Genomic DNA, 27,790 nt, shown 5'->3' on the forward strand with positions numbered 1-27,790 from the left:
TCTTGGCTACGTCGAACAATTCCAACTGTTTTCCATATTCCACACTCCAAGTTTCTCACCTCGTCGAATCCTTACCAGATGCCTGATACCCTTTGCGCTCACTCGTATGGGAAATGCTCCTGCAGAGTAGCGACCCCACCCCTTGTCTACCACTGCACGGAGGCGATGAAGTCCGCGATGAATAGATACTTCGCCGAGAACTGGGGAAAACTTCACGATCTCCTTGGGGACGGAAGAAAGGGTCCTCTTCCCACCTTATTCGACGAATTGGGCTTCCTTTCCGACTTCCCCAAGAAGTTCACCGGAAAGTCTGGGTCTGAGGAGCCGAACTGGACCTTTGCCTCTCATTACCCCGGCGAGCAGCGCATGTACTGGATCAATGGCTCATTGTGGCACAAGGTAAATAAGGCTGTCGTGGGAGCATGGGAGTGCGCCGAAGCAGGTAAGTCAACCTTTGACCAGGAGTTGAAGAAAAGATACCCTTGAGGTTCCCAAACGCTTGGTTCTTAGGTAACTAATCTGTGTGTGGTTGTTTGGGTAGCCATCAGCGCGTTGCAGGTCATCTCCTACATGGTGGAGGCAGGCTTTCAGCCTAGTTCTAGCGAATCCTCGGCCCCGGTCCCACCCCCGCATCCTATGTTCACGCCGCCCCCGACCCGGGATCAAAAACTGGCGAAGGAGAAGAAGGAGTTTGTCAGTACAAGTTGCTCATCACATCATTATATGACCCTTGATCTGTTCTCACGTGCTGACCTACCACTTCCTCGCTAGAACAAAAGCATCTTATTCAAGACCAGCAGGGTTTATGCCCTTGTCAGCGAGATGCATCGCTTCCTGGCTCTGATTCCGGCCATCATGAAAGAAGATGATGGGCTGGAGGCTAGGAAGGTCAAGGCTTTTGGATCTAGCGAGAAAGCGTGGCAGGATCATTGTGCCAGGAATGAGTTCTATAGACGGGAATTCCCGGTTCGTCCTTTCGTCAACAGGGAGCCAGAGTTTCAGCAGACGTGGGAAAAGCAGCTGGCGGATAGAGGACATGGAACGGCCACTGACGCACCCGATGGTGATTCCTCGGATGATGAGGATGGTGGTGCGCCCTTTACCATTCGGCTGGACGAAAAGGTTTAAGATCCTCCGTGTTACGATCCAATCAGAGAATCCTATGTAGGCTAGACTAGATGACCAATCAGGTAGAACCCGAAGGGAGGACCCAAAGGGAGGACTCGAAGGGAGGACCCGAAGTCCCGGGTCCAAAGCCCGGGTCCACGGGTCCAGTATATCAGGTCCAGGAAGGCCGGTATAAAAGAAGGCCTCCCCAGGCCTCTTGTTACCGCATCTTCAGCAAGCAATAGCTATCACAACCTACCAGTACCTTTCGGCTACTACTCCGTTACTCTATTGTTCTATCCCAGCGATAATACTCCTGCGCTTGTAACGGTTCGTCACACTCCGGTCCAGGATGGGCTTGAGAAAGATGGGACTTTGGAGGATCTAACTTGGGACTCGGGACATCGAGATGTGGAAAGTTACATGGAGAGGACATTCTACGGGCTGTCTTTACTGATTTCTTTCTTTTGTTAAAGGGGCGCCTTTGTCACACGGACCTTTGCCCACAGTTCTGGGTTAGATGTTCCGAGGCTTAACAGAACCTCAACAGTTTGCATTAGCCTTAACTGCCGATGGCGCTGAGCATCGTCCTGAGGTTCCCCTTGCATTACGGGGCGAGAAGGCACCGTTAGGAGCATGGTGAGATATGCATTGTTATACAATGTGCATGAAAGATAGGTCAGCCCGTGCATGCGTACGTGCAGCTCCAGTGACTGCTGGGCCACAATACGACCGGACAGAGGCCGATGCTAGAGGAAAGAAGGAGAATGGGTGAAAAGCACTCAGGGAGATCCACATGAAGACCGCTAGATAGATACCTCGAGGCATTAGGCAACAAGGCTCGGTACGCACCTCAGTACGTACCACACCTCTTTGGCATAAGAAGGCCTTGAAACCCAACCTTTGGTTGAAGGTTGAAAGGATCAACAAGGCCTTCGAGACCAAAGTAGTTTATCAGCTGAATTGAATCCTTTGTTCCAAGCCCAGAACTCTGCCCTTGTCACAGTCTTAAACCCGTTAGACGAGAGCGGCATCGGTGAGGTCTGATATCGGCAAGACCATGGGCGTCGGGGGCGGAAGCGCTGAGTAACGCCCAATGGATCCGGATAGCAAACGTTCACAAGGTTTTAATCAACACCATAGCAACACAGTGGCCAACCGTAGAACTTGCCGGCTGATGAAATGAGGTGACACGGCCCAAGTAGTTGGTGAAGTGCTTCCCGTTGCAGAAAACAATGTTGGACGACAGCACGGAAGAGGTCTCCAGCGTGGCACAGGTATTTCCGGCTGACAGGAGCGGCAAGAGATAGGAGGCACAAGCGCACCTTCCTTCTGCATGTACATGCATACACAGGCTCACACTGGAAACCGAGTCGCGAAACTTTGACGTCACACACGGAGCAGATGAACCCTGCGACTTCTTACTTACTTTCCACCTGGACTGTTGGACAAAACAGCACAATTTTTCCATCGCGACCATTCTCATAATTGTAGAGATGCTGACTTCAACTTCCCACCCCTTTCGCGAAAGTTCCGACGTTGTCAGCCGTGATCTGGTCACTAGCGCACCACCCGCCCCTACACAAGATCTTTGCAGGAATCCATTGGCGACGGATTTACGACGCCATCATGCAGCGCATCGACCGATCTATCGTCGTAATTCGGTGCGCGATCAACGTCCGTCGTCATGGCTTAAATAAGAGGTGGCCACCCCCAAACCCGCGCGTTCTGATTTCTGAAGCCTTGTAGCGACTGTCTAGACACCTCAGAAATCCCTATTGCTGGACGGACAACACGTATCGCCCATTCTACAGTCCACCAAATCCCTTGAGTCCTTGACGGAACCATCGTGACCATTCCCAACCATGTCTACCAGGCGTTCTATCCCCTGCTCCGAGTCCGAGCCGAAGACAATTGGCTTCCTCAACTTACCCCTCGAGATCCGCATCTTGATCTATCGCGAAGTAGTCGTTCAGCCCGACACTCTCGAGATAAGCCGCTGTCGACCCGTGTTCGAGTGTCTTCAAGACGCCGATACCACAGCCATTCTTTCCCTGAACCACCAGACCAGAACCGAAGCTCTCGAGGTCTTTTACTCCGAAAACACATTCCGCATTGTCGCCGACGAAGACAACGAAGGTCTTCTGAGCAGGCTCCCTCAGGCCGATCATTTACCGATACGACGGCTGGAGTTGACGCACCCTGTTATTGCTTCTTCGCCGTCGAGTACGATGCTATACAGGCCGGATGTGGGCAACAAGGCGTGGATGTCTGTCCTGTCAAACCTCAAGAGTCTTTGCATCATCGTTATCGAGCCATCGCGACTCCCGGTACACGAAGAGATCGTGGCAAGGGAGGAGAGCAACTCTATGATCTCCTTGAGTGACATTAAGAGCTTCTATTCGCAACTTGTTTCGCAGTCATTGGAGACCTCGAGGTATGTCGACCTTTCCGCGCCCTCTCCAGAGATTGATTGCTGACTCGGCGTAGATCAACACTCGTCTCGATGTTAACACTACGGATCTGATCACAACGAGGAGGAGCAAGAGTGGGAATCCTCAAGAATGAAGTATGTAATATGTACGATACCATCTGTATCTTTGTCCTTCAATGCTCTGTACAAACCACTCAGACACGACCGTTAGCATCTTCTGACACACACTCTCTCTCGTAGGATCCGAACCCCGCGCACCATTATCGCCGAATTCCTACAACTTACAAGCACTGCGAGTACCAGTCATTCTGCTTCCTGCAAGTCGAACCAGAAGCACACGTCGTGCACCCGCTGTACCCATTACCACCACACTGTTCCCACTTCGCAACACTGCAACCTCCACCGCCGTTACCCGTGCCCGGCGTAGAGGGCGTCGAGGGTGTCGGATTAGTCGGGTTGGTACCACTTTCCGTTCCTGGCTGCGGGCCGGTGATAAGCATCGCACCCGGCAACTCAGTTAACCACCCATCGATATTCTCCGCGACCTTCTGCTTCTGGGTGCACTGATTGGCCTGTGCAATGCTCTGTCTCTTGAGGACGCCGTCGCAGGTATCGCAGTTGGCATCCATAGCCCTCTGCAGCGCATCATCCTTCCAGCCAAACACGTAGTCGCCGTGCGTGCCGTAGCCGGTGAAGTCACCGTAGCTCCAGACGAACGGCTGGTTGCCATCCTCGGGCCAGAGGCTTTTGTCGTTGAAAGGCCTCGTGTCCCAGATGACCTCGTAGAAGAGCTGGGGGATCTTGATGGGGTGGGTAGCTGGGCAGGGGCCGTTGCTCTCAAACGTGCCGCTGGAAGGGTACGCAACATGCGAGGAGTGGTCGGCGGAGTCCAAGTTCTTGCCGTCCCAGCAGGTGGGGAAGCGCACGTTGGCCATGATACCCTCCTTGCAGACGCGGTTGGGCATGGACTTGGTCTCGCCCGTGCGGGTCTCAAGCGAGTCCAAGCAGGTAAAGGTCAGCTGGCGGTACTGGTTGGCGGCGGTCTCGTTGCGAATGAAGGGGTTGCCGACGATCATGCGAAAGCCGGGCTGGAAGGCGGTCACCTTGGAGCCACCAAAGGATGGGGTATAGTAGACGGACATGCCGCCGCCACGGGTACCATCGAAGAGCACGTTGGGACGCTGGGCAACACGCTTGAAGGTGCCGTTGCGGGCACGGAAGAAGAGCGTGGCGGTCCAGTAGTTGGAGAAGTCCTCGGAGAACTCGCAGGTGGTGCAGGTGGACTCTTGGGCAATGTCGTGGCGGGAGTGATCCATGGTGATGTTGAAGGAGTTACCGCCGACGATCTGATGAAGATGGGGAGACTGAGAGGCGCCAGGGAAGACAAGACTGGGAAGACGGCATGTTAGTGATCTGCCTCAGGCAGATAGTAAGGGCTTGGGTGTTTGACTCACGGATCCAGACGCTCAGTGACAAGCTCGGAGCAAGAGAAGCGCAGGAGAGCATCAGCGCCAAGGGTACCGATGGCCAGCATAGTCGCTGCAAGGAGGCTTGTTTGACGCATCCTGATGATTTCTGAGGGATTGACAGTGGTGGTTGGCAAGGACTGTTGCAAAGAGGTCTCCTTCTCGTACTGTGAGAGGACTTGACTTGAGGAGAAGGATCCACGGGATTGGCAGATTAGCGGTCGATCAAAGAAATGTCTTGAACAGAGCGCCGCTGGTGATCTTTATCCTCGATGAGGACTTATTGCCAAGCAAACCACGGTCAATATAAATCCATCATGGGCCACTTTGATGACTATCCATTTCAATGCCACTGCTACATGTCCTAGCCACCAGACCGCTCGAGGCCTGTACTGGCCTGAAAATTACAATAGTATCACCATTGCTCCATTAGCATGGCGGTTACCCCATTCATCGTACCAACCTTCGAACTTGTCCTGCCTGAACCGACTTCCCCGGTTTGAGGAACAAGGGAGACAATGAGGACAAGGGTGCGCATGTGGACAAGCATGGTAGAGGAACGCCACTGCCAGGCCATCCACGCGACGGAACGGTAGTACTACCGCTTCCTATTTCGGGCTAACTCCGGATCCCAGATGGGGCCGAGTTTGAAGGAAACAGATACAGTACGCCAACCCTGGCTTGGTGGTTGGAGTAATATGTATTTCCACTGACACTTTCCTTGTGAAGCCTGGTTAGGTGGGCTTTCACGATGGAACTTGGAAGGCCATTGAAAAACGCTGTATCATTTACGTATCAGCCTCTAGTCTGGAAGGTTATTGCTCGTCTCAATCCCTCTCTTTGCTGCGGTCTTTCGACAGCCTGGACCAACTACCCTTTGCATGGCGTATCCCCCTGCCAAAATTGGGGAGCAAGCAAGTCCCATCCTAACAGACCCATCCGGCATTGATCTGCACAGAAGCCACTGGGCGACGGACGCCCACGCGGCGTCGCTTCTTGCCGCCGGACAAGATCTCCACGAACAAAAGTCACGATAAAGTATTTCCCCAGTTCACGGCGGCGCCCACTTGGTGATTAGTGACCAGTCGGTGGTACCATCTTCTTCCGGCTGGTTACAAGGTTTCATTCCTGCAAAAGAGCCTATTCCATTGCGTGCAGTCCGCACACGAAGGGATTGAATTGAGGCTCCACGATGAGCTGAATCTTCTTTGCACCTCCACTTCACTCTAGCTAGTTGTCAGTCGACTGGTGGAACTTTGTGTCCATTTTTGGGACGGTTACTTTGCCAGATATGGGCGAATTTTTCATCATCATGATGCGGAGACAGGTGGGAGGCGAGGAATGCTACGGTATCGTTAGTATGTATAAGATGGTATGCTATACCCTTGGTGTTGTGGTTGTGGTTGGGGGTGAGGTGGCATCGTGGTGTCTTGGCCGGGAGAGGTTGGCCGAACGGAATCTGGGGTACAGGCCACAAAGGCTCGAGAGGGGGCTCCACTTTTGTTAGATCGCTTCTGCCAGGGGATGAGACACTCAACGCTCGTGTGTCCTCCCCACTGATGAGACTTTGTATTAAACTACTTCCCCTCTTTTGTTGCCTTGGAAATACTGGATGAATTTGTTTGGAATGTTTCAGCTGAGTTAGCTGGCAGGATAACCGTAGTGTCCCTCTCCTACGAATGTACTACGCTAATATCCACCCATCCTGGGCCTTCGGCATCCACCGACCAAAGCCCAACAATCAAGTATCGCTTCCGCTTCCCCATCAGACCTAGTCCATCTTGGCACATCTGCATCTCCCATGTTTCCTCCTTCTCAACCTCATGTTTTGCTCCGGGGACGGCATTGTACCTTGTAGAAGTCTCGTGGTGTGTTTCAACGTAACACCCAGTACCCAATCCTCTTCCGTGCGTTCCTTCCGCCTCGCCCCTTGCGAGTTGCGACTGCAGCGATGTTTTCCGAACTCGAACGCTTTTAGGTGCTCGAGGCCACTACCCTCACCGCGTGTCACGAGCATGCTCCTCCTTCAACCTTCTGCATCTAGACCTTCGTCTTCGTCTTCGGAATCCTTTTCAAAACTCTCAATCCACCAGGCCCGGTGTTACAATTCAACCAATATGTTGCCAATTATGCCACCACCAATGCAACCAATCCTTCGACACGACCGGTAGCTAGCGGCTCTCGGCACTGCACAAGACCCAGATGGAACTTCATGTGGCTGTTTTTGGACAACGGGTACCTTCTGAATTTGTAGACCTCGGGGCCTTCCTTCCCGCTTGGGAACCGATCGGGCTAGGTAGGACATGAGATTTTGCTGGTTCAGTTGTCAGGAGGGCCTGAAGACTAAACAAGATGGTACAGTCATGACTTGTCACTGCATGTCTGCATGTCTGCATGGTATTGTGCCAGCCAAGACCACCGATGCTGAAGAGGGCGGTGACATTCCATATTAGCGACGGAGGGTGAAGTGTCGGGTGGCACCTTGGGCACATGGCATAGCCTTCGGAGTGCAGCAATACGCCGATTCCACGTTTACTTGTGTGGGGGAGCGAACCGATTGTCTAAGTCTCTCTTCATCGCATATGGTGAGAACTGACAATGTCAACATCGACAGGTTTCCGACGCCACCTTTGGTGTTTCCTCCCGTTGACTCAAGTTGGAAGTCGCGATGGAGGACTAATCGCAGTGACTCAAGTGGTGATGTCAGCGCCTCTCACCACTGCAAGAAAACAGCAAGAGCGAGGGAAAGTTACCCTCCCACGTGCAAGTCACTGTTGGTGTTTAGAGGTAGATTCCTCGCTTAATCCTTCCTCCCTTCTGGTTGAAGGGTCATCATCTGTCATCTGACGATCTCTACACAATGTGCAGTGGGGGCAAAGCAAGACAAGAGCGAGGAACTAACGATGCACAACACCTTGGTATCTCGAACATGGAAGCTTCCAGTTCGACCCAGACAGAACCACCGAAACCTCCGACTCTTTTACACGCACTTGACATCTGCACCTCCTGCTACCCCAAGCCGAAGTCCAAAACGTCCTCTCAGCTGGTCCAATCCAACCCACAGATCATATTTCCACCAGTCACCAAGCGCAGTTTAGCCGACAATCCATCCTATATCACAGGACCATTCCAATATCATTGCGAGGTAAACCAGGTCCATGGTGAGCCCTTCGCCTCCCTTGAGCCACATGTCACGGTAGTGAAAGTTGCAATGGAACACTTCCATCACTTCCACGAGATTAACCGGCAGCCGGCAAAATCGCAAGAAGCTGGTACTGACCACAGGACTGAGCTTGATTCGAGCTGTGTCCTACAACTTCGCCAATCCCGGTGTCCTGGGATGCGGTATCGTGAGAATGGAGTTTTTGGTCGGAGGCAACCCGGGTTGGGAAAGAAGGCATGCCGGACTTAGAGTGCTTCTAGATTGGGATGACGTCTTGGAGCGAGGTCTGACCTGGTAACGGTTTCTTTGAGAGCTGTTTGTGGGATTGGAGGATTGTGATGGATGCAAATATTGAGAGATTATATCGGCTAACATGGTCTTGTCATAGACTCACAGGTGAGTATAAGCTTTCGGATCGAAGGAAGTTCCTGGGGGTGGCTTTGCTTGTCTGTCTGGAGAGGTCATTGAAGACACTTCACGTTCGCTCACTCGCTCAGTCCCTCCACGCATAGGACCACCGTCCACCGATGGCACTCCATATGCGTGTTGCCCCTTCCTGTATCCGTGCCCGTCACGATACGGCTACAAACCCCTTCAATGTAGTTCAACTTTTCCAACCTCCGTTCAACCAACATTTTGGTCTCATGGACATCCCTCCACAATTCATCCACGTACCTCGAGGTACTTGTCCCCTCCAGTTTCTGACTTCAGACTTTTGATGAGTACGAGTATTCCCCACATAAAGCCAAGAGATATTACAAGACTTCTTCAGCCCGCAAATATCCGGTGCCATCTCCTTCACAACCTGTGCAACAGCATTGCTTGGTGTGCCCTCAAGCTTTACTCCAAGCTCGTGGATCTCTTCATCCAAATGGTATACACACCTGAAGTAGGACGGTAAACACCCTCAATGGATTTTCTTCAATCTCTGCGGCACGATCGTCCAGGGCTAACTTCAGCTCACCGTCCGTCACATCCTTGCCCTTCGCGGCTTTGATGCTGCGGTCCTTGCAAATGGAGATAGGGAGTGAACCCCAATGAGAGACGACGGCGGCCATCCACTTCGTCCCCACCGCCCCCATCAGCGCTCTCGGCGTAAACTTTCCGAAGAATATCACATAGCACCCCGGCATGGAAGTCCACCGAAAGGCAAGCTCAATGCTTGCGTCGCTTACGCTCTCGGAAAAGAAGTAGTCAGTGAGTGACCCGTTCCTGCCGAGAATCCTCTCTACCTGCTCGTCTCTGAGATGTAGCGCCTTGACAGCGGCGTAAAAGACGTCCTTGGGTGCGGCAAAGCCGGGCTCCTCGGGGCCGTTGCGAGATTCAAGGAGAATGAGAGATTTGGAATGCTGGTTCACGATGCTCTTGATCCAGAGGGGCGGCGTGAGGTAGGAGGGATTGGGTGTGGTTGTTTTAATCTGGTAGGTCGGTTGGGAGGTGCCAGAGTCGGTGACACCGCCGTAGTGGATATGCAGGTCGGGGTCCTGGGTGCTGTCGGTGAAGTTCAGGCCACGGGGGACCCAGTCAAAGGTGCTGGTGAAAGGCATCTTGTGTGGTCGAGGTGAGCGTGAAACTCGTCTGGGTTGGTGCTATGGTGTTTGCTTGGTGCTTTTGTCTCTGATCAAAAGCAGTACTGTTGAGTGTCGATGGGTCTGGCCAGAGCAAGGTGCACATCTCTTGGTTGGGCGCAGTTCGAATGTCTTTATACAGCAGCTCCATGGTCTTCTTGGTAATACTGCCTGAATGGCTTTGCGTTTGAGCTGCTTCCAGAGAAGTCTCTGGCTTGCTCTCAAACACAAAACTGATGCATCACACACCGCTATTGCTTCCCTCTAATATCGCAGACACTTCCAGAAGCGTCCATGACAGGCATGGTGGACACACTCCCTCCAATATCTGTCCTGGATTTTGAAATAAAAGCTCATGCTCAGCCTCTTGCGAAGAAATTGGGCTTGAGTACCTCTAGTATCCATGTTTTCCCTCAGGGAGAAAGGCGTCAACAAGGTTGGACTCCAAAATTGACCAATGACGAGAGGAAAATTTCAGAAACTTCAATGCATGAATACTACTCAGTTACGAATGGCATAGGAGAAGTTTCCTGAATCCTGATAATTTGAATCATCCTCATTGTATTGAGTGTCCTCGATAGAGGTATCGGTGAGCGACAAGTCTCTATTCTCATGTAAGTTATTGTTATCCTCAAAACTTGAAAACAGCGGAAACAATCTGGGCTTCTGGATCCCATCCAAGTGGGTCTTGGGAATCTCCCATGCCTCCATTATTTCGGTCAGTATCCGCTCAGGAACGGAAAAGACCGGCGATACAGGGCCGTAGGATTCAACGCAAACGGTCGTCGGTGGTAGATATCCCCGGGAATGACCTTGATGATCCGTGCCCAAAGGCAATGGCAACGGCCTTTCGAGATGTGACATCATATCTTCGGTGTCCTTCGGTAACTTACTGCAGAAGCCTTCGAGAGGAGCACTATAAGTAGCGTAGTTAGCCGAATCCTCCAATGCCGGCTGTGTCCAGAAATGCAAATCGTGGTCTTCTGAGAAGTGAAGCCTATTCGGCAACCAGTCTGTTTCGGCACTAAACGTTATCATGGGAAAACGATAGCGACCAACATCTGGAGTTCAATTGCGATACTGAGGGAAAGAACTCTGGCGTCCAGGGCTTATAGCTTTCAAGCCGAAGTTGTCGGAATACTATCCAGGCTCCTTATATCCCGCTTCGGTTGAAGGACCTATCAAACACCAAGCCCCCTTCAATTGAACACGGTGGATTGTGGCTTTCCCGTGTACCATGGGACAGGACTTCCCGCGCTAGGTTCCGGTGAGAAAACTCAAAAGACGAACCTCACAATTGGCCTACGCCATGCTGGGACCCTTCTGATAATGTTTTCCTGTTTGAGCATGAAGACTTCTACACCTAGGTACTGACCTAGTGGCGAGGATGCGGAGGAAAGAAGAAGTACCAAAGAGCAAACTGCAAAGACAACGTAAGAAACAAATCATTCATTTGTCCGAACTTCAGAAGTCGGTGAAGATGTGAGAAAACCTGACCACAATCTCTCAATTTCCCAAGTCCAGACCCTTGATTTGGCAACACCAGTGTGCGCAATCAGCAAGCTCTTTACAGGCCAGAAGGAAAAATCGCGAACAAACCTCAACTGCCAAACCCAAACTCATACGATGGTGTGTCTTCAACAACTCCATCACCGCAACGGTCCAGGACGTTGGATCATGGAGAGGGCTTCGTGACATGCACTCGCAGAAGAACGAGGCCGGTGCAACAAAACTGGAAGAACCATAAAAGAGAGGAGGTAGACAGCACTTGCTGCTTTTTTCTCGTTCATCAGCACGGCCAAACAGAAACAATAAAGCATGTCAACACTTGTCAACCAGAGTTCCATATATAGACTTGTCAATCACAGTTCCCTGAACCAAACACCATCTGCAAACATGTCTGGGTTGGTCCCCATCTCCCACTGCCAGACTCTTTCTTTTCTCATTGGTTCACATTCACTGTCCTTGGCCGTCACTTGACCTGCTGCCAAAACCTTTCCTCTGGCCTTCTCCTTTTTCCACCGCTACCCCCTTCCAAGTTCCAGCTCGTTTTCCGGATCAACCGCTTAACACCTCTTCCAGAAACAACACTTACGGAAGTACCAGCGACAACACTGGCTCTTCGTCCTCCACGTCAGGAACATCCGGTTCCTCGTCCTCCACGTCCACCTACACCCAATTCGCCTCATTTGAGAGCAACAAAGAGAGGGCGATCAAGGAGGCAATCTCAACTCCACTCATGAACACCACCAACAGCACTTCTAACATCACTTTCAATGATACCACTTCCAAGTAAGTGCCTTGGCAGCATGGCTCGGAATGGTGTTCCGACAATGATGTCCGAACGGAAGTGAGGCCTTGGGTTGTGATATGCATTGCTTTCGGTTTTGAAGTGAAGATAACAGGACTTGTGTGCCTGCGCAGACGGGAGAGGTTTTTGGGTGGTTTACCCGGCAACTGGGGCGGCATGATTTTTGGTCGATAATAGTGGCTTGAAGCAGCTATGTGGCTCGACTTCTTCGGAGTTGAACTCTAACAGGGTGGCGGATCCTTCGTCTGGGGTGGAGGGCTCGCGGTGTCTTGATGTATCTTAACATCAGCAGGAATCAGAAGTAATGAACGTAGCTTCCGAAGCTGGATAGTCTGATGTCTATGCTCCCTGTGCAGTGCCATTTGTTCCCCGCTGTTATCCTACTCCCACAAACAATCCACAGTGTTCTTGAAAGTTTTGGCTTTCGACGATGTTCAGCACTTCAACCCAACGATTCAAACCCGGCTCTGCTTCTCCGCCTATCTAAGACTGACAGCCGTTGACTCGAGCTTCTGGTGAGAGTCTTAGGAGGCTCAGCGGGCCTGGCTCCGGAACTGTCGACCGGTCGGTTCGCCATCATGTTTAGCTCGATGTCACTCCCAGTAAAAGAGAGGCGCAACGGTGATGGCGTGGGTGTTCTCCGTATTGACGAGCCTGTATGGTTCGACTTGTTTCCCGGATTGCCATGGGCTTCTTGTTCAGCCGGGCGGCGCAAAGCTTGCTCGCTCCGACGAAGACCAAGGTTGAAGTCCGTAATGGGCGTCGATTGACCCGTTTCTCGTCTGCGGCGGGGGCCAACGCACCCAATGAGTGGGGCCAGAATCGGAAGGTTGCCGCAGGTGATACCGGCCGAGAGCTCAACGTAGGTCCAGAGGCTTATGCGGATGTCGCTGGCTGTTTGATTGATGCCGTGGTTAGCCATAAGACACAGGTGCGCCGAGAATGTGAAGAGAGCGAGATGACTTACGCATGGAGATTCCATTGTTAGGATGATCTTGGATCATAGCTGCCCATCGCGCAAAGCTGGTGCCGATGCACAAAAGACCAAGGAGGAAGACAACGCAAAGGCCAATCTTTGTCCGTCTGTCGACACCAAGTCTTGCCAGAAGTGGAATTGGCATAATGTAAATGACAATGTCACAAACAGTGGCGATGATGGCCGTCGTCAGCGGGACCACGTACTTGGACTCGCCAAAGCACTGTTTGTCGGCTCTTGGGCAGATGGCAAGCTCCTGGAGGAAGGCGATCAAGAAGCCAGTGAACGAGTTGACAGCCGTAACGACGAGAACCGCCCATGCGACCCTCTTGAAGGTTTGACCGCGAAAGATGCCCATGTTGAAGCAGAGTATAGAAGTCTTCACGAAGAAGACACACAAGTTCTGCATCATCAGCACGGCTGCGCTGGTCCTTAGCAGCCACTTCTTGTCGTAGTCCGTGTTAAGCACATCATCGCCCAGGCCGACGGTCAGTCCATGGGCAATGGCGGCAATAACGGCAAAGCTCCAGAAGAGACCGACACACATCAGCCAATCGTCCTTTCGCAAGCGCTTGGCTGCCTTCCACCTGGTGTAGCAGCGGAAGGCGGTGGTGATGCCGGACAGGAAGGTTCCGACGACAATTGCTGCGTAAAGAGCGCCCTGCTTGTAGTTGTGCGCCCCCCTGGGCTGCATTGTCTCGTGTTGAATAACCTCCATGGTGGTCCCTTTTCGAGCTCGGGTTACTAGTCGAGAGAAGTTTGTTTCGTAAGTGCACGAGCGTGCTCGCCGGAGAGGTTATAGGAGTGGCGCAAAAAGAGATCGTACCGAGATCATCGATTGGGTGGCCGGATAAAATTGACTGATCGAATGCGCGTGAGGAAAGGAAGAAAGATTTGGAGGTCTGAATTGCGGAAGAAAATATGTGTGCGCGGTCAGGCGAGGAAGACGCGCGAGCAGGTTTTCATCCAACGTAACTTCCTCCATTCACTCTGATAGTTTGCCCCACAATGGTTGGGATAGCGGTGAATGGACTTATTCAGACGCTTGCCGTCCATGTGAGAAGGTTTTGGGTGGGTCTTTAATCCGAGCTTTTGGAGAAGAAGTGACCTCATTGTTTGGGTGAAGGGAAGGAAGGTACAAGGTGGAGTGGAAGAAGGATGAATTGAAGGAAGCCGGAGCACCTGTTCCTGTTGCTTTCTTCCCCTGTAACATCTGGGCGGTCATACTCACATGGTTTGCCTGTCAGTTTTGTGTAACGAGGCCTTTTTGGAATTCGCAGAAGATGCCGAAGACGTCCTGAAATGCATTGGCACTCACCGATAAGACATATTCCCTTCTTCCTTCAACATGGTGAACTGTACATGTATAATGTCCGTGTCAGCTAAACTGAATGCATCATCTGGTCAGGCCGGTCATGGAGGCTTCGGGCCTATGTCAACACCATGCTCAGCCCCTGGGCCTTGGTCCTGACATTATTGGCGCCTTTACCGTCACCTCTCCTCAAACTTGCTTGCCAGAAACAGAACTGGTCTATCCCCTCCTACCTTCCCAACCATCGTCTTCAAGTCCCCGTCGGGTTTAAGGCTCGATGTTCTGAGACTCCGAGTGGACAATGCTGGTTGCCAAGGTAGTGGCTTTGGTGGCCCTGGTCCGTTGCGGTGTGTATGTCAAGGGTAAGAGTGTATACGTCTGGAATGCTGCGTGCTTGTAGAACTGCGGATTCTGAACGTGGAATGGATGGGTAGGGGTCCTGACCGTGGGAGCGCCTGTGCAACAAAACATGCATGAGCTATCTTTCGAGAATTCCTCGTTTCAATCAAGACCAAACACCTTGGTCTTCGTACTTCCCTTGTTGTACTCATCATTTGCTTGAACGCTTGCAACCATCTTCGCCATCTCCGTTAATATGTTCGCGGGATAAAGTCGGGGGCAAAAGGAAGATCTGACGGGTAGAGGTATACAAGAGAGCATTCCGCCTGAACTGTCCCATTTCTTACCTATATCTTCCTGGGATAGCCTTAAATCAAGAACTTGACTTCCCGCACCGTCCCTAATATCCTCGCGCACTTTCTCTAACTTAATGTACCGTACTTATTCCACCAGATACCTGTATAACAGCTAATATATAAAAGACCCTGTTTTGTATAGTAAACCCACCCCATAAAATGTTTCAAACATTTAGCCACCGGTAAAAACAAATTGTCGATTTCACTTGCGATATTTCAATCGCTCCACAACCCTAAATCCCAACCCGACTATACAGAACTGTGACGAACCTTTACAAGCACAGGAGCATTATCGCTTAGATGGAACAATAGAGTAACAGAGTAGTAGCCGAAAGGTACTGCTCTTCCCTAGACCCGGGGACCCGAAGACTTCGGGCCTTCGGGTCCAGCCTGATTAGTCTATCTATCTAGCTTACATAACTTTGGTTGGGTCGTAACAAGAACCCCTAAACTGACCGCGCTTTATCAACAGTATATCTTGTACTTCAAGTCATCTCGAGCCTCCTCTGTGGCCAGCTGTGACAAGGGCAGTATTCTGGGCTTGGAACAGTAGTTCAATTCAGCTGATAAACTACTTTGGTCCCGAAGGCCTTGTTGATCCTTTCAACCTCAATGAGAAGGTCGAGCCTTAAGGCCTTCTTATACCAAAGAAGGTTGGTACGTACCGAGCCCTGTGTGCCAGGCATCGGCGCGAGTCTATCTAGTTTATCTGCCTACAAGTAGATCTTCTGAATGCCAACCTTCGTCCAGTTGCCCGTCGGTAATTCCGGTCGGTGGTTTAATTGATGAAAGTCGCCGGCGGATGTCCGTGTGGCATTCTGTCGGTAATTCTGGTCGGCAGTTTGACTGATGAATGTCACCGGCAAATGTCCGTGTGATAGCCGTGCCTGTTGGCCGAATAGTCTGGTTGAGGTAATGCTGGCATTGTATGGCGTGGTTGGGTTGATGTCAAGCATTGAGGCTCTATTGAACTTCAAACCCAGGAGTGTGGGCAATGTCCGTGTGACACCAGCGACCCACCCCGTCGCCATGCTGGAAACATTGAAATTACCTAAACTTCCACGTGAAAACGACTGGAAACTATGACGGTTGTTATGGCGGTATATTAAGTTAAAAACGGTGCACGAGGACATCAGGTACGGTGCGGGAAGTTAAGCTCTAAATTAATGTCCCTAAAAGCCACTTTTAAGGGACAGCTCCATGAATCCAACGAGGAAAGAACACGCTAGGAATTGGTCCGGAAGGTGTACCATCAACAAGATAACCTCTTTTGTACAAAGCATATAGGTGATCAACTTTGGGAGACGGCGTTCTGGACGATGACGTGGTTGACGCTGTGATTAAGAAAAAGAAATGGCAAAACTTGTAATACGTAGAGATATTGTAGGATACGGGTAGGTTCTACTAATCCCTTCCAGTCGAAAATTTTGAGAAACTTCTCATACACCTATCCATGAACTTGAAAGAGATTATCCTGCCATATAGCCCAGACTTCTCTAACCCAACGAGAAAAAACACGTGAAAAAGATGTTCAGGAGTGCGGCTGGCCATTACCAGTCTGTCCAGGTGTCCCACCGCCAAACCCACTGGTTGGAGTTGGCATCCCAGTACCATTGGCCTGTTGGGTGCCCGTAGGCTCTCTGCCAGGCTTGCCAGCGACTGACCTGTTCCCAGTATACCGCAGACTGCTGGTACTATGCTTGGACCTGTTGTTGCCATTGCTGTTGGTACGCCTGGGGCTGATTTGTTGCTGGCTGCTGTGCGTTCGAGACAGCTTGTGGTGGTTGCCGTTCATTGCCAGCCTGTGCCTCCTCCCTCTCCTCCTCATTTTCCCACTCCATCTCCTCTTCTCCTCGCCAGCGCCTCAACCTTTCCTCCTTGTGTCGTTTTGCGACCTTAACCTCCTTGTAGACGGCATCCGCTCCATTCCACACAAGGTATGTTGATTCATTCATAAGGAGTAGTGGCCGTCTAACCTCACGGCACTTGCGCGACAACCTACCTACCATACTATGCAGTGGGAAATGAGAGTGGCAGTGGCCAGGAATCCATTGAACCACTAGGTTCACCTTCAATTTGGATTTAGGTCCACGGAATCTCTCTCAACAGCTCTGAGAAGTGGATGATCGCGTGGCCTGTGTGCTTCATCCGTTTGAGGAACTTTTCTGCCTTGGTTGCTTGGAGGACGCCCTTCGCGTCGGAGAAAATGATGACTGTAGCCTCCATGCGAGCTCCAGTACTGACGGTATCACTAGGCCGAGTGGCTACTCGCATCTCGAGAATCGCGAGCTCCTCAATTGCTTCCTTGATGGCCTGAGACATGGCAAGCCCCTCGCATACCGCGCTGCTCCCGCCAGGTCTGGCGGGCCATCCTTTGGCTACTTGTCGCCTGTAGCTTCCCTGACCAGGGCCCGGCGAAAATCCGGAATGGGCGAAGGCGTAACCTCCAAGATCGTGTTCACGATCGAAGGAGTGTGACGAATCGTTACGAGCACAGGAGTATTATCGCTGGGATAGAACAATAGAGTAACAAAGTAGTAGCCGAAAGGTACTGGTAGATTGTGATAGCTATTGCTTGCTGAAGATGCGGTAACAAGAGGCCTGGGGAGGCCTTCTTTTATACCGGCCTTCCTGGACCCGATATACTGGACCCGTGGACCCGATCCTTCGTCTCGGGTCCTCCCTTTGGGTCCCACCTGATTGGTCATTTAGTCTAGCCTACATAGGATTCTCTGATTGGATCGTAACAAGGAGCCGTCTGCGAAAATACACAGTTGTGTCTTATGCGCTGTTGAGACAAAGCGCAAAGTTTTATGGACCTCTTGTAGGGCCATTTCCTTGTCCGGTGCGATGCGTACCGCTCCACGAAAATAGTAGGGCGCTGTTCCAAAAGCATTGTTAGCTTTACTTTGCCATTTTGATTTGTCTGAACTAAGTTGATGCGATTTCAGGATGGTAGTGGAATGGGTAGCACTGTGGGAGTGCACAGATCTATGGCAGTTCTAGACTGCACTTACAGCCCTTCTTTCTGCGCTTCAGAGCAGCCTTCCTTTGCGCGGCTGCCTCCTCGCGGGTTCTTCTTGACTCGCTTCCTTCGGACATCGTGTGGTTTCGTGCTGTAGCCCTCTACGCGGTTGGTTTGGTTGAGCGGGAAAGACTGTTCGCTTGGTCGCAAAGCGAAGAGACTGATGGGGGTGAAGAGAGGATGATGGGTTATGGGTTGAGCAGAAAATGTTGGTGATGGAAATGAGGGATGGGTGGATAAAGTGGCCAAGGCTAAAGAAATTTCGGACCTTGGATATGTGCCAGTTGTCTGCCCGGCTGGCAAAATCGGGGTGTCAAACATGAGAAGAACATGAACTAAGGCAGTTGCAGGACTGGCCGCCAATGCATTCCGTCACGGTCTTTTTTGCACGGAAGTCTTCCACTGACTTCTATCATGCGACCACTGAAATTTGGTGAACACAATGAATCGCTATTCACGGAAAGTCGCATTCTGCAAGAGCATTGGTACATGAAGAGATTCGTGTTCCAAACTGACCATGTTGACCATTTGATGAAGCATTCCGTTTATAGCACTACTGTTCTGTATTGCTCCGAGTCTGATATTCTTCCATACAGAAGTGTGCTAAGTATAGGTACGTTCCCCGTATGCACACAGCCATGTCCCATGGGAAGCGGTCATAAAGCACCCACTTTGTAAGTCTTGAACCAGCAAGCCTTCTGATTTTCAACAACTTGTCATCGACCATAAACTGCCATGACCTGTCATCAACACAACAAACACAAACTGCCTCTTCAGCAAACACTCAGCCGCTTACTCATACATATTTTCAGACTTACCCACGTTCCACGGCTCACACTGCTCATGATCATGACCGAAGACGCAGTTTCCACTGTTAGCGAAGTGAAGTGTAGTTGGCAAGTGGAACCCAACAGGGCGGCTCATGATGGCTGAGGCCGAAAAGGGAAAGTGGCTGTTTTTTGGTTGTTGTTGTTATTTTTAACGTCTACTTCCGCCTCCCGTAGGGCATGAGACGTGCCACACCGGTGAGTCTAGCATACAAAATTAAGAGCAATGCCCTAATTGTCCACCAAAACCATTAATCCGAGGGCAAACCGAGGCCTATTGCCAGTGTAAATCATGTGTTGCCCATAGCGTAAACGCGGCCCAACACTTATAATCGAATCGCACGGTGGGCGAGAGAGGAAGAGGCTGTACAGGAGAAGCTCTTGCCGGTAGACCCATATCTCCACGCTTACTCGGTAGAGGAGCCGCATTCAGGTTCCCACTGGAGGAGGAAGAATGGTCATGTTCGGGCTCTCCATACACGAGCAGATAGATTGATGGATTGCCCATGCCTGCAGTCGGTTTAACCATTTGCGAAACTTCAGAGAACCGTTTCCCAGTCCCCTTTGCCCTTTCGATTCTTGCTTAATTGTGATTCTCCTTAATTGTTCTGCAGCACTCAGATACTCAGATTGGGTTACACCTCAGCGAGAGGGGAATGTACAGTAAAGAGTAAGCCATCCATTTGGTGTTTTCTCATAAGCAAGAGGTTTGGACCCAATTAATCAATAACCAATAAGGTTCCACAGGGCGTGTGGCTCAGTTGGTAGAGCGTTCGCTTAGCATGTTTCAAAGCATGCGAAAGGTCCTGGGTTCGATTCCCAGCTCGTCCAAATCTTTTGCTGTTTTTTCCTTGTACACATCCCGTTTGGTTTTTGCTTCGTTCTTTTCTTTTTGTGGATAATAAAAGACGCCTGTGGAAAAGGATGTGAGCTCAATCAGCACTACCTAATTCCGTACTAAAAGGAGAGGGGTGCGGCGAACGGTCATTTTTGGAACGGTAATTTCGCTATTGCTTGAGCTGCAATGACTGTTTTTCACGTTGGTGAACAAACCACCCTTTGATTCATTCGCTTTATTTTCCACTTAGGCAAATGTTGTTGGCCCACTGTTCTGCGCTTTGCCGCGGACTGCATCCCTGTGCCCAGCATTATTTTATCCACTTTCAACGTCAATTCTTCTCTTCACTCTAAACTCACAACTCGAACCAACAGATACAGCCTTCACTTTTTGTACACTCGTCGAAGAGAAGACACGTGCACATTCCCATTGGCCAACAATGAAACTGTTCCATTTCCGTTATTGTAATTCGTGCGTAACGCCAAGGGAACACATCCAACTTTCCGCCCGCAAGACTCGGAGCGCGGACGAGATTTCAGAAGAGTCCAGCGGCCAGTGCCCAGTGGACCCTGCTGCTGTGGCCGCCTAGGGGACCCCGGCACATGCGTAATCATATCCCACTAACAGATTCCCACGCTCAAACAGCCAAAAAGCAATAAGGATCCATCTAAGTCAGCGACATCCTTTCCTGCAATCGTCTACAACTACGAGACCGACCACCCAACTGCGACCCAAAAGCCACAATAACAACACGCCCCATGTGAGGGCGGGCTTGCAAGATATTTGTTACGGCCTTGTAGGGCAGAATCAGGTCAAAGAGGCAGTGACTTGTGTATACGGGCAAAGGTATATTTGACAAGTTTGGGAGCACAATCGAGGGACCATTTCCCATATTCCCTGTCATCCTCCCGCGCGTCCCTTACTCACAGTCCAAAAAACTCCAACTGGACGGCAGCCAGTCAACACATCGCATAACCTCCGTCATTGCTCTCAAACATTGACAGTAGACCCAACAGGACCAAACCGAATGTTCGAGTAAATAACCTTGGCGCTACCATAATTAGCCTCCACCTCAGCAGGCACACCGCTGCTCTGGTCGCAATCGCCACGCGCAGCACCGGGCTGACCCTCCTTCTCAGGCGGGTAGATCGAGTCAAGCCAGAGCATGTTGGCGTAGTGGTCGTCCCAGATGGACATGACGAGGACCATGGGCACGCGCAGGGCCTTGTTGAGCTGTTCGAAGCCGCCAACTTCCGCGAAGCGGTCGCGGTCGTCGAACGCCTTGAATTGTGCGCTGCAGAACTCGGGGGTGATGTTGGAGCTGTCGGACGGGACGCCATCGACCTTGGGGGCGGGGATCTCGATCTTTTTGCCGTTTTGGACGAAGAACTGGGTGAGCTTGTTCTCCTCGAAGCGGGAGACGACGCTGTTGAAAATGTGTTAGAGTGCACTGGAGGTAACTGGCTGACGGAGAAAAGGAAGACATACGTGAACTTCTTGCTGGTGTCGAGGGTCTTGCCCTTGCCGTAGAAGTCGGGGTTACCCATGCGGTACGGATTGTAGTCGCAGCCGTTGGCGTCGCACAGGCCGGCAAAGCGGTCCTCGGAGTAGGTACCGCCGCAGCTGTCTTTCTCGCAGACGTGATACTTGTTGTTCTCGCACGCGTGCGGCGTGAAGGCAAACGAGTGTGCGTTAGACTCCCTGTTTTTGAAGCGGGAAGTGGTCAGCAAGAATCCAAAGGGACATCTCTGATAATACTTGAGAGTGGACTCACCAAACGTCAATCTCAGCGCAGCAACCACCAAGGGGACCGACACCGGCGTTGGGATCGTTCGTGGACGGAGCCCAGCCCTCGATGTTGGCCTTGCCACCGACAAACTTGAGATCGCGAGCGCATTGGGCATCGCAATACTAGGAGACCTCTTAGTGTCCATCATCACATCAAGGTTATCGTGCACAACTACTTACACCAGTACCATACTTAGCACCAGCCTTGTTGCCAGAATAGCTAGCCATACCACCATCCTCATCCATGGCCACGAAGTACAAAGCAGCGTTCAAGCCGCACTCGACAGTCGACAGATCGACATCGAACGCAAACTCGTTGTTCATGAGTGTGAACATCTGGTACTTGGACGCTCCATTCATGAGGTAGAAGCGAGAGCCAATGTTGGTGCCGTAGTCGTGCTTGGTGACGAACTTGAGGGTGAGGGCATCGCCGCTGGTAGAGGCGCCGTAGGTGGTTCCGTACTTGGCTCCTTCAAGCTGGCACTTGGACGCGCAATCGGTGGCACTGGTGCAAGCGCTGGTCCACTTGTTGCCGTCGTAGCAGTTCTTGCCGGATGAGTCGTGGAGCCAGCGCCAGTTGGAGTCAATAACGACCTCGGCGTTGACGGTGCTGCAGTTGGCCTTGCCTGTGCATTTCTTCCATGTTAGCTTGGGGTGGGTCTCCGTCTCCTGCTTGCCGACTTGTTGAGCGGTGGCGAGCCCGAGAAGGGGCAAGGCCGCAACGAGGTATTCGAGATAGGCCTTCATGATGATGGCCGGGCGAGGAAAGTAGTAGTGTTAACAACGTTGAGAAGGTGGATGGCGTGACCACAGATCTGATTTCGAATCTTGCGTGGTGCGTCTCCTCATTTATACGTTTCTCGTGCTGGAGAATCTCGCCGCCCCTTTTGGCTACGACTGTAGCTTATAACAGATGAACCGTACCAAATCTGGAAACATGCTCAGCACTCCGTGGAATCGTATCCGAGTTCCCACATATCCGGGACTGACTGGCCAATGGGCCCTCCTCAAGTTGATTGAGGTCAACCTCCGGACCCTTCAGGGACAGCTTGGCTCGGCAGTCTTCCGAGATGAGCGTAAAAATGGGGAACCTGGGGAAGCTCGGGAAGACTTCATGGAGTGCATCTGCACCCCAGAGGCGGGGAAGTGTGCCGGCTGATTCGCTTCACTGCTGTATAGATTCCGATGCTGGTATCTCGGAGGCGAGAGATCAACCAGGTAACAAAGTCCAGCATGCCCTTTCGAAACAAGGCCTCAAGTTGATCTCGGTGTCTATCCCACTGTCACCCAAAGGCCATTCCCTCGTCATCTTTCCGACATTCCATAGCGATTTGTTGAACAGTGGCGGAGTCCCTCAGCCGGATTATGGCCCTTGAGTAATGCCAGCAATGGAAGGTGGTGAAGCAGCGGGTGAGATTTCGTGACGGGCGCATCAATCCGCATTGCAATCAACATAGCAATTAATCGTCCCCTCATCGGGGTTCTGCCACCGACGGCTTCATGAGAGCCAAGGATGCTGTGGTCGTCTCATTGGAGAGCGTCGTGCACATGGGGTGATGGTTTGCCGGCAGTTGTGATGACGATTGGGGTAGAGCGATTCTGGGCGCGAGTTGCACACATTGGCTGGATATTGAGGTGTAGATGCGATCTTCAGGGAATACTACTACACCTGGTTTCGGGTGGTGAGTAGGCGAGCAGAATATATTAAGAACCAAGGGATGTGAGGACGAGCCGCTGTATTTATCCCGGAGATTGGAGAGTGCGGAGGTGGCACTTCCGGCCGCTTCTGTGCGGTGTGGGGCCGTATCATGGCGGCTGGGGGCCAAGACTGCTGGTGGCTTGAATGGCCCTCGTGACTTGCAACTCGGTGCTACAAGCGAGCCATGGCCCGAATTCACGGGCATACACGCCCGAAATCGTCGGTGATATACATACCGAGACGGGATTCCTCTCCGTCTCTTCCTTCTTGAAATTTGACAAGTTCGGAGTTGCAGCTGTTTGCTGGGCAACCCGATGGTCTTTGTACACAACCACAGCTATGCATCAACCCATGTTTGTGCGCTGATACCTCCATGATGTCAGCCGATGCGCGCCTGGTATTCAGCTTCTGTTCTCCATGTGCAAGGAGTCGGGCTTTGGCAAATATGTTGGTGGTCTAAAGAGCGTACTTTGGACAGCGTGTTACTGCACGTAATGATTGAGAGCTCTGAATTCAATCAGCATTTCGACGTCGATTCTTTCGCATCCAAATGTCATGGTGGTGTTTGTTTCGGTTGGTGAAAGACTGCTGAGAGCCTTGCTATCCAGCCCCTAATTGATGATGATCAATATAATGACACTGGTCCGTATAAATGCAGTTACCAACTTCGTGGGAATATCTGTGAAGAATAACTCCCCAAGATGCATGTCGCCCCTCAATTGCAATCGCATTGTCCGGGCAGATGCACCCAAAACCCGTCGGTATCCACTATCCAGGGGTTTGTTTACATCGCCAACAACTATTTTGTCGCTTGCAGCGCTTCCATTGCTACAGCACACCAAAAGGAAGTGGATCTACTCACCTTGCAGGGATGCCCCCTTTTCTGCCAACATCTCTCTCTTGACGACATCCAGACTTGCCCGCAAGCACCTGCACCGCGTTGTGACACCATTTCCGGTTTCACAAGAACCCGAACCCCAAAAGCCTCCAGTTGAACGACAGAAGTGAATCGTGCACTAACCTTAAGCTTATTTGGGTCGAGGAGGCGTGCAAAATTACAGGGGTGTCAGCTTGCATACCGAGATCAGTTTCCGATCAATACTGCAACCCAATGTCTCCCAAACCGAAGTTTGTGGCGCGAGTCGAAATGTTGGAAATGCTGTTGCCTGATTGTGGACTTGCCATTTCCGACGCTGAAGCTCTTTGTGATTGGACGAAGTGGTGCAAAGATGGAACCGTCAGCTGAACCCCTGGGTCCCCTGGGACGCCCTGAGTAAGGGAACCCGATATTGTCAGCGATGATCAGCAGCTAGTTTTGTCTTGAAATCACCGTCGTCAGCGCCAATTCTCCCATGAGCACCGAAGGAAATGTTCGATGGGGAGGTAATGGGACATTGGATTACTCAGCCCATGCATGGTGGTAGGGTGTCGGGGAAGACATTGGCTTATCACCGAAAACAGGATTGAGCCTCCTTTCAGGCAGTGGACTTTCTCTGCGACAGGGACCTCGTTGTTTCATCCGATGTGAACACAATATGATGCCGTTTGAATGAATAGGATCTCCTTCTTGTGACGAACTAGTTGGTGAGTGGCTGAGTGCCGGTTGGGCTTAAGACCTGCCAAATCCCATCGTGATTGAGGGCGATCTGATTTGGAGGGAAATGCCCACTCCTACCTTCTGCAACACCACAACTCAAAGATGGTGATCAAGCAACTTCTGGCCGCGGTGGTTCTCTTCGGGAGTAGAGTGATGGCAGCCCCGTCTCTGGACATCTTTGCCTCAGTCCCGCTGAACTTGACCAGCGCTCAAGCTGTCGCAGACCGACCAAGCAAGTTCTGGTACTCAAACATCAACCACAGCTCACGGCTTATTCGAGGATTCGCTCCCGACCTTGACGGTGATGTCAACTACGACGTCTTCAAGGCTGTAAGACCCGGCGACGGGGCGAGTATCCAAGCAGCGATAAACTCGGGGACGAACGGTGCAAAGAGACACAGCCTGTGGTTCGCTTCGCAGCCACGAGTAAGTAGCCCATCTGATTCCTAGGTGGGCGCGGAAGGAGACTGACAGAAGCCCTTCCAGGTCGTGTACATACCATCGGGAACGTACGAGATCTCAGAGACGATCTTCATGAACACTGACACGATTCTGATGGGCGACGCAACAGACGTAAGGAAGATCACACTCTCCCACTTAAGCAGAAGTCACCGGATGCTGATAGTTTTCTCAACTTCTAGCCTCCCGTCATCAAAGCGTCTTCCAGCTTTTTCGGGGATCAAACCTTGATCTCGGGCCAAGATCCCGCGACAGGTGGCTCCGGGGAGCTCTCGTTTGCTATAGGCTTGAAGAACTTGATCCTCGACACCACCAATATCCCCGGAGGCCAAGCCTTTACAGCATTATGGTGGGGTGTCGCGCAGGGAGCCCAGTTGCAGAATGTCAAGATTCGTATGGCGCCAGCAATCGGCGGCAAGGGACACAGCGGTATTCGTCTCGGTCGGGGTTCAACCCTCGGGGTCTCGGACGTTCGCATCGAAAGCGGGCAGAACGGTATCTGGTACAACGGCCATCAGCAAGCTGTCTTTAAGAGCATTTACTTCTATCAGAATGCTGTAGGAATGCTGATCGACGGTGGCGCCACCATCAGCATTGTCAATCAAATCTTTGATGGCTGTGGTATGGGCGTCTACCACGTCGGTGGAAACCCTTGGATTGGTCTGATCGATGCCACATCCATCAACTCCGGCACGACCTTGAAGACGACTGACTGGCCCAATTATTTGGTTGAGAACTTGCGTGTCATTGGCGGCAGGAGCAAGAACACGGTTGAAGGACCGGGTGAGTTTGTTCTCGGATCCAGATCGTACGTGGCCCAACTGTCGTACGGCAATACTGTCGGTCGTGATCCCATCTACGGCCCGGTTGAAGCAGCGAGATTGAACCGTCCTTCTGCCCTGACCGCCGAACCAGATGGCCATTATCCCTACCTTCCGGCCCCCAATTACGCCGACCTCAACGTCCGAGACTTTCTCAACATCAAGGACCCTCTTCAGAACGGAGGCTACCTCGTCTTCGGCGACAACACCCGAGACGAGTCCTCAACGCTCAACGCGATCCTTCGTCTGGCGGCTCGGCAGAACAAGGTGGTCTATTTCCCTTTTGGCAAGTACCGCGTCGACTCGACTCTCTTCATCCCCTCCGGCTCTCGTATTGTCGGAGAAGCATGGGCCACCATCACAGGCAGTGGGCCCTTCTTTAAGGACAGCTCCCATCCGCAACCGATCATCAAGGTCGGCAGCCCCGGCGAGGTCGGCACCGCCCACATCCAAGACATGCGCTTCACTGTATCCGATGTTCTTCCAGGCGCCATAATCGTGCAGTTCAATCTCGCCGGTGCTCGGCCAGGGGACGTGGCAATATGGAACTCTCTAATCACGATCGGCGGAACTCGTGGCGCAAAAGCGTTAACGGATAAGTGCGTCAACCCCAAGACCGACGAGCCGTGCAAGGCGGCGTTCTTGGGTATCCATCTGGCTTCGACATCGTCCGTGTATCTCGAGAACGTCTGGAACTGGGTATCCGACCACATCGCCGAGGAGCCTCTCTCGCCGGGCGGTAGCAACATTGCCGGCAAAGGTGGTGTCCTCGTCGAAGCGACCAAGGGAACGTGGCTACACGCGCTAGGCTCGGAGCACTGGTGGCTGTACCAGCTCAACCTGCGAAAGGCATCAAACGTGTTAGTGACGATGTTGCAAAGCGAGACGAACTACGACCAGGGCGACAACGCGGTACAGCTGATTCCTCACCCGTGGACGCCGGATGTGGAGGGATGGGGTGATCCGGACTTTAGCTGGTGCGCGGGCCAGGAGAACGAGAAGAGGTGCCGGATGGGGTTTGCGAATTACATCAACGGCGGCAGCGACATTCGGACCTATGCTAGCGCTTCGTGGGCTTTCTTCAGCGGCCCGGGATATCAAGGGTGCGCGGGGCAGTATCAGTGTCAGCGGTATATACATTGGGTGGAGAAGACGCCAGCGAATTTGCAGGCGTTTGGGTTGTGCTCGAAAGATACGTGGGCGACGTTGAGGTTGGAGGATGGAACTAAAGTCGTCACGAAGGAGGGGTTCACTGGGTCGTGGTCTGGGTCGGGAGGCGATGTTGGCAGGTATACTCCGGAGACATCGTGAAAGGTTGGAATACTGAGGAGTTAAAGATGGAACACAACTTAACGGGTGTGGTCGTATAATGTAGAGGTACTTGCTGTGGACAGCTGGCGGTAGCAGTCGTGCCTGCAGGCCCACGTGACACAAGGGTCATTACTCTGGCGCAAAGGGGTGTGCTGGGAGTTTATAAAGTGCACCTGATAGTAATTTAACTAAGAATCTGGAAGAATGGCAGAGTGATGTGAGCGTTGGCAAACACGTACCGTGGTGAGTTACGCACAGGGGGGAGTTAGCGGGAGGCGGCCCTGTAAGCCACTGACTTGTAGTGCGCTACAGCGCTGCAACCTAATAACTCGGACCTGGTGACGTAAACTATCGGTAAGGTCCCCCTGGTTCAAACCCAGGGTCGGTCTTTCC

At 51.9% G+C, this 27,790-nt stretch overlaps 9 protein-coding genes and 1 non-coding gene across 10 annotated transcripts; 4 read left to right on the top strand and 6 right to left on the bottom strand.

Moving 5' to 3' along the window:
- Positions 1-78: 78 nt before the first annotated feature.
- Positions 79-1,128, top strand: SMAC4_09490 (uncharacterized protein; the record flags this gene model as incomplete). The annotated part of the gene is made up of 3 exons (XM_003343972.1): positions 79-442; positions 542-693; positions 772-1,128. The coding sequence occupies 3 exons, from the start codon at positions 79-81 to the stop codon at positions 1,126-1,128; spliced, it is 873 nt and encodes a 290-aa protein (XP_003344020.1).
- Positions 1,129-2,865: 1,737 nt separating this feature from the next.
- Positions 2,866-3,790, top strand: SMAC4_09489 (uncharacterized protein). The gene has a single exon (XM_003343971.2). The coding sequence runs from the start codon at positions 2,973-2,975 to the stop codon at positions 3,585-3,587; it is 615 nt and encodes a 204-aa protein (XP_003344019.1). The 5' UTR covers positions 2,866-2,972; the 3' UTR covers positions 3,588-3,790.
- Positions 3,791-3,822: 32 nt separating this feature from the next.
- Positions 3,823-5,750, bottom strand: SMAC4_09488 (uncharacterized protein; the record flags this gene model as incomplete). Its single annotated transcript, XM_003343970.2, has 2 exons — positions 4,996-5,750; positions 3,823-4,930 (listed from the first exon to the last, which is right to left on the bottom strand). Exons 1-2 carry the CDS (start codon positions 5,103-5,105, stop codon positions 3,823-3,825), a joined length of 1,218 nt encoding a protein of 405 aa, XP_003344018.1. The 5' UTR covers positions 5,106-5,750.
- Positions 5,751-9,033: 3,283 nt separating this feature from the next.
- Positions 9,034-9,717, bottom strand: SMAC4_09487 (uncharacterized protein; the record flags this gene model as incomplete). The annotated part of the gene is made up of 1 exon (XM_003343969.1): positions 9,034-9,717. One exon carries the CDS (start codon positions 9,715-9,717, stop codon positions 9,034-9,036), a length of 684 nt encoding a protein of 227 aa, XP_003344017.1.
- A 2,925-nt stretch (positions 9,718-12,642) lies between these two features.
- On the bottom strand, positions 12,643-13,743 carry SMAC4_09486 (uncharacterized protein; the record flags this gene model as incomplete). The annotated part of the gene is made up of 3 exons (XM_003343968.1): positions 12,643-12,703; positions 12,853-12,943; positions 13,017-13,743. 3 exons carry the CDS (start codon positions 13,741-13,743, stop codon positions 12,643-12,645), a joined length of 879 nt encoding a protein of 292 aa, XP_003344016.1.
- A 2,983-nt stretch (positions 13,744-16,726) lies between these two features.
- Positions 16,727-16,987, bottom strand: SMAC4_09485 (uncharacterized protein; the record flags this gene model as incomplete). The annotated part of the gene is made up of 1 exon (XM_003343967.1): positions 16,727-16,987. One exon carries the CDS (start codon positions 16,985-16,987, stop codon positions 16,727-16,729), a length of 261 nt encoding a protein of 86 aa, XP_003344015.1.
- A 127-nt stretch (positions 16,988-17,114) lies between these two features.
- Positions 17,115-18,134, bottom strand: SMAC4_09484 (uncharacterized protein; the record flags this gene model as incomplete). Its single annotated transcript, XM_003343966.1, has 4 exons — positions 17,115-17,345; positions 17,477-17,677; positions 17,852-17,913; positions 18,050-18,134. The coding sequence occupies 4 exons, from the start codon at positions 18,132-18,134 to the stop codon at positions 17,115-17,117; spliced, it is 579 nt and encodes a 192-aa protein (XP_003344014.1).
- Positions 18,135-19,630: 1,496 nt separating this feature from the next.
- SMAC4_14148 lies at positions 19,631-19,715 on the top strand. Its single transcript is given in 2 exon segments — positions 19,631-19,667; positions 19,680-19,715. It is a non-coding gene; the product is annotated as a tRNA-Ala (tRNA).
- Positions 19,716-20,712: 997 nt separating this feature from the next.
- On the bottom strand, positions 20,713-23,864 carry SMAC4_09483 (uncharacterized protein; the record flags this gene model as incomplete). The annotated part of the gene is made up of 4 exons (XM_066090960.1): positions 21,691-23,864; positions 21,497-21,633; positions 21,174-21,423; positions 20,713-21,129 (listed from the first exon to the last, which is right to left on the bottom strand). Exons 1-4 carry the CDS (start codon positions 22,255-22,257, stop codon positions 20,713-20,715), a joined length of 1,371 nt encoding a protein of 456 aa, XP_065947845.1. The 5' UTR covers positions 22,258-23,864.
- Positions 23,865-24,908: 1,044 nt separating this feature from the next.
- On the top strand, positions 24,909-27,595 carry SMAC4_09482 (uncharacterized protein; the record flags this gene model as incomplete). Its single annotated transcript, XM_003343964.2, has 3 exons — positions 24,909-25,232; positions 25,293-25,379; positions 25,448-27,595. The coding sequence occupies 3 exons, from the start codon at positions 24,909-24,911 to the stop codon at positions 27,395-27,397; spliced, it is 2,361 nt and encodes a 786-aa protein (XP_003344012.1). The 3' UTR covers positions 27,398-27,595.
- Positions 27,596-27,790: the final 195 nt, after the last annotated feature.

Source organism: Sordaria macrospora, chromosome 7 (genome assembly GCF_033870435.1).
Source record: "Sordaria macrospora chromosome 7, complete sequence".
NCBI lineage: Eukaryota > Fungi > Ascomycota > Sordariomycetes > Sordariales > Sordariaceae > Sordaria > Sordaria macrospora.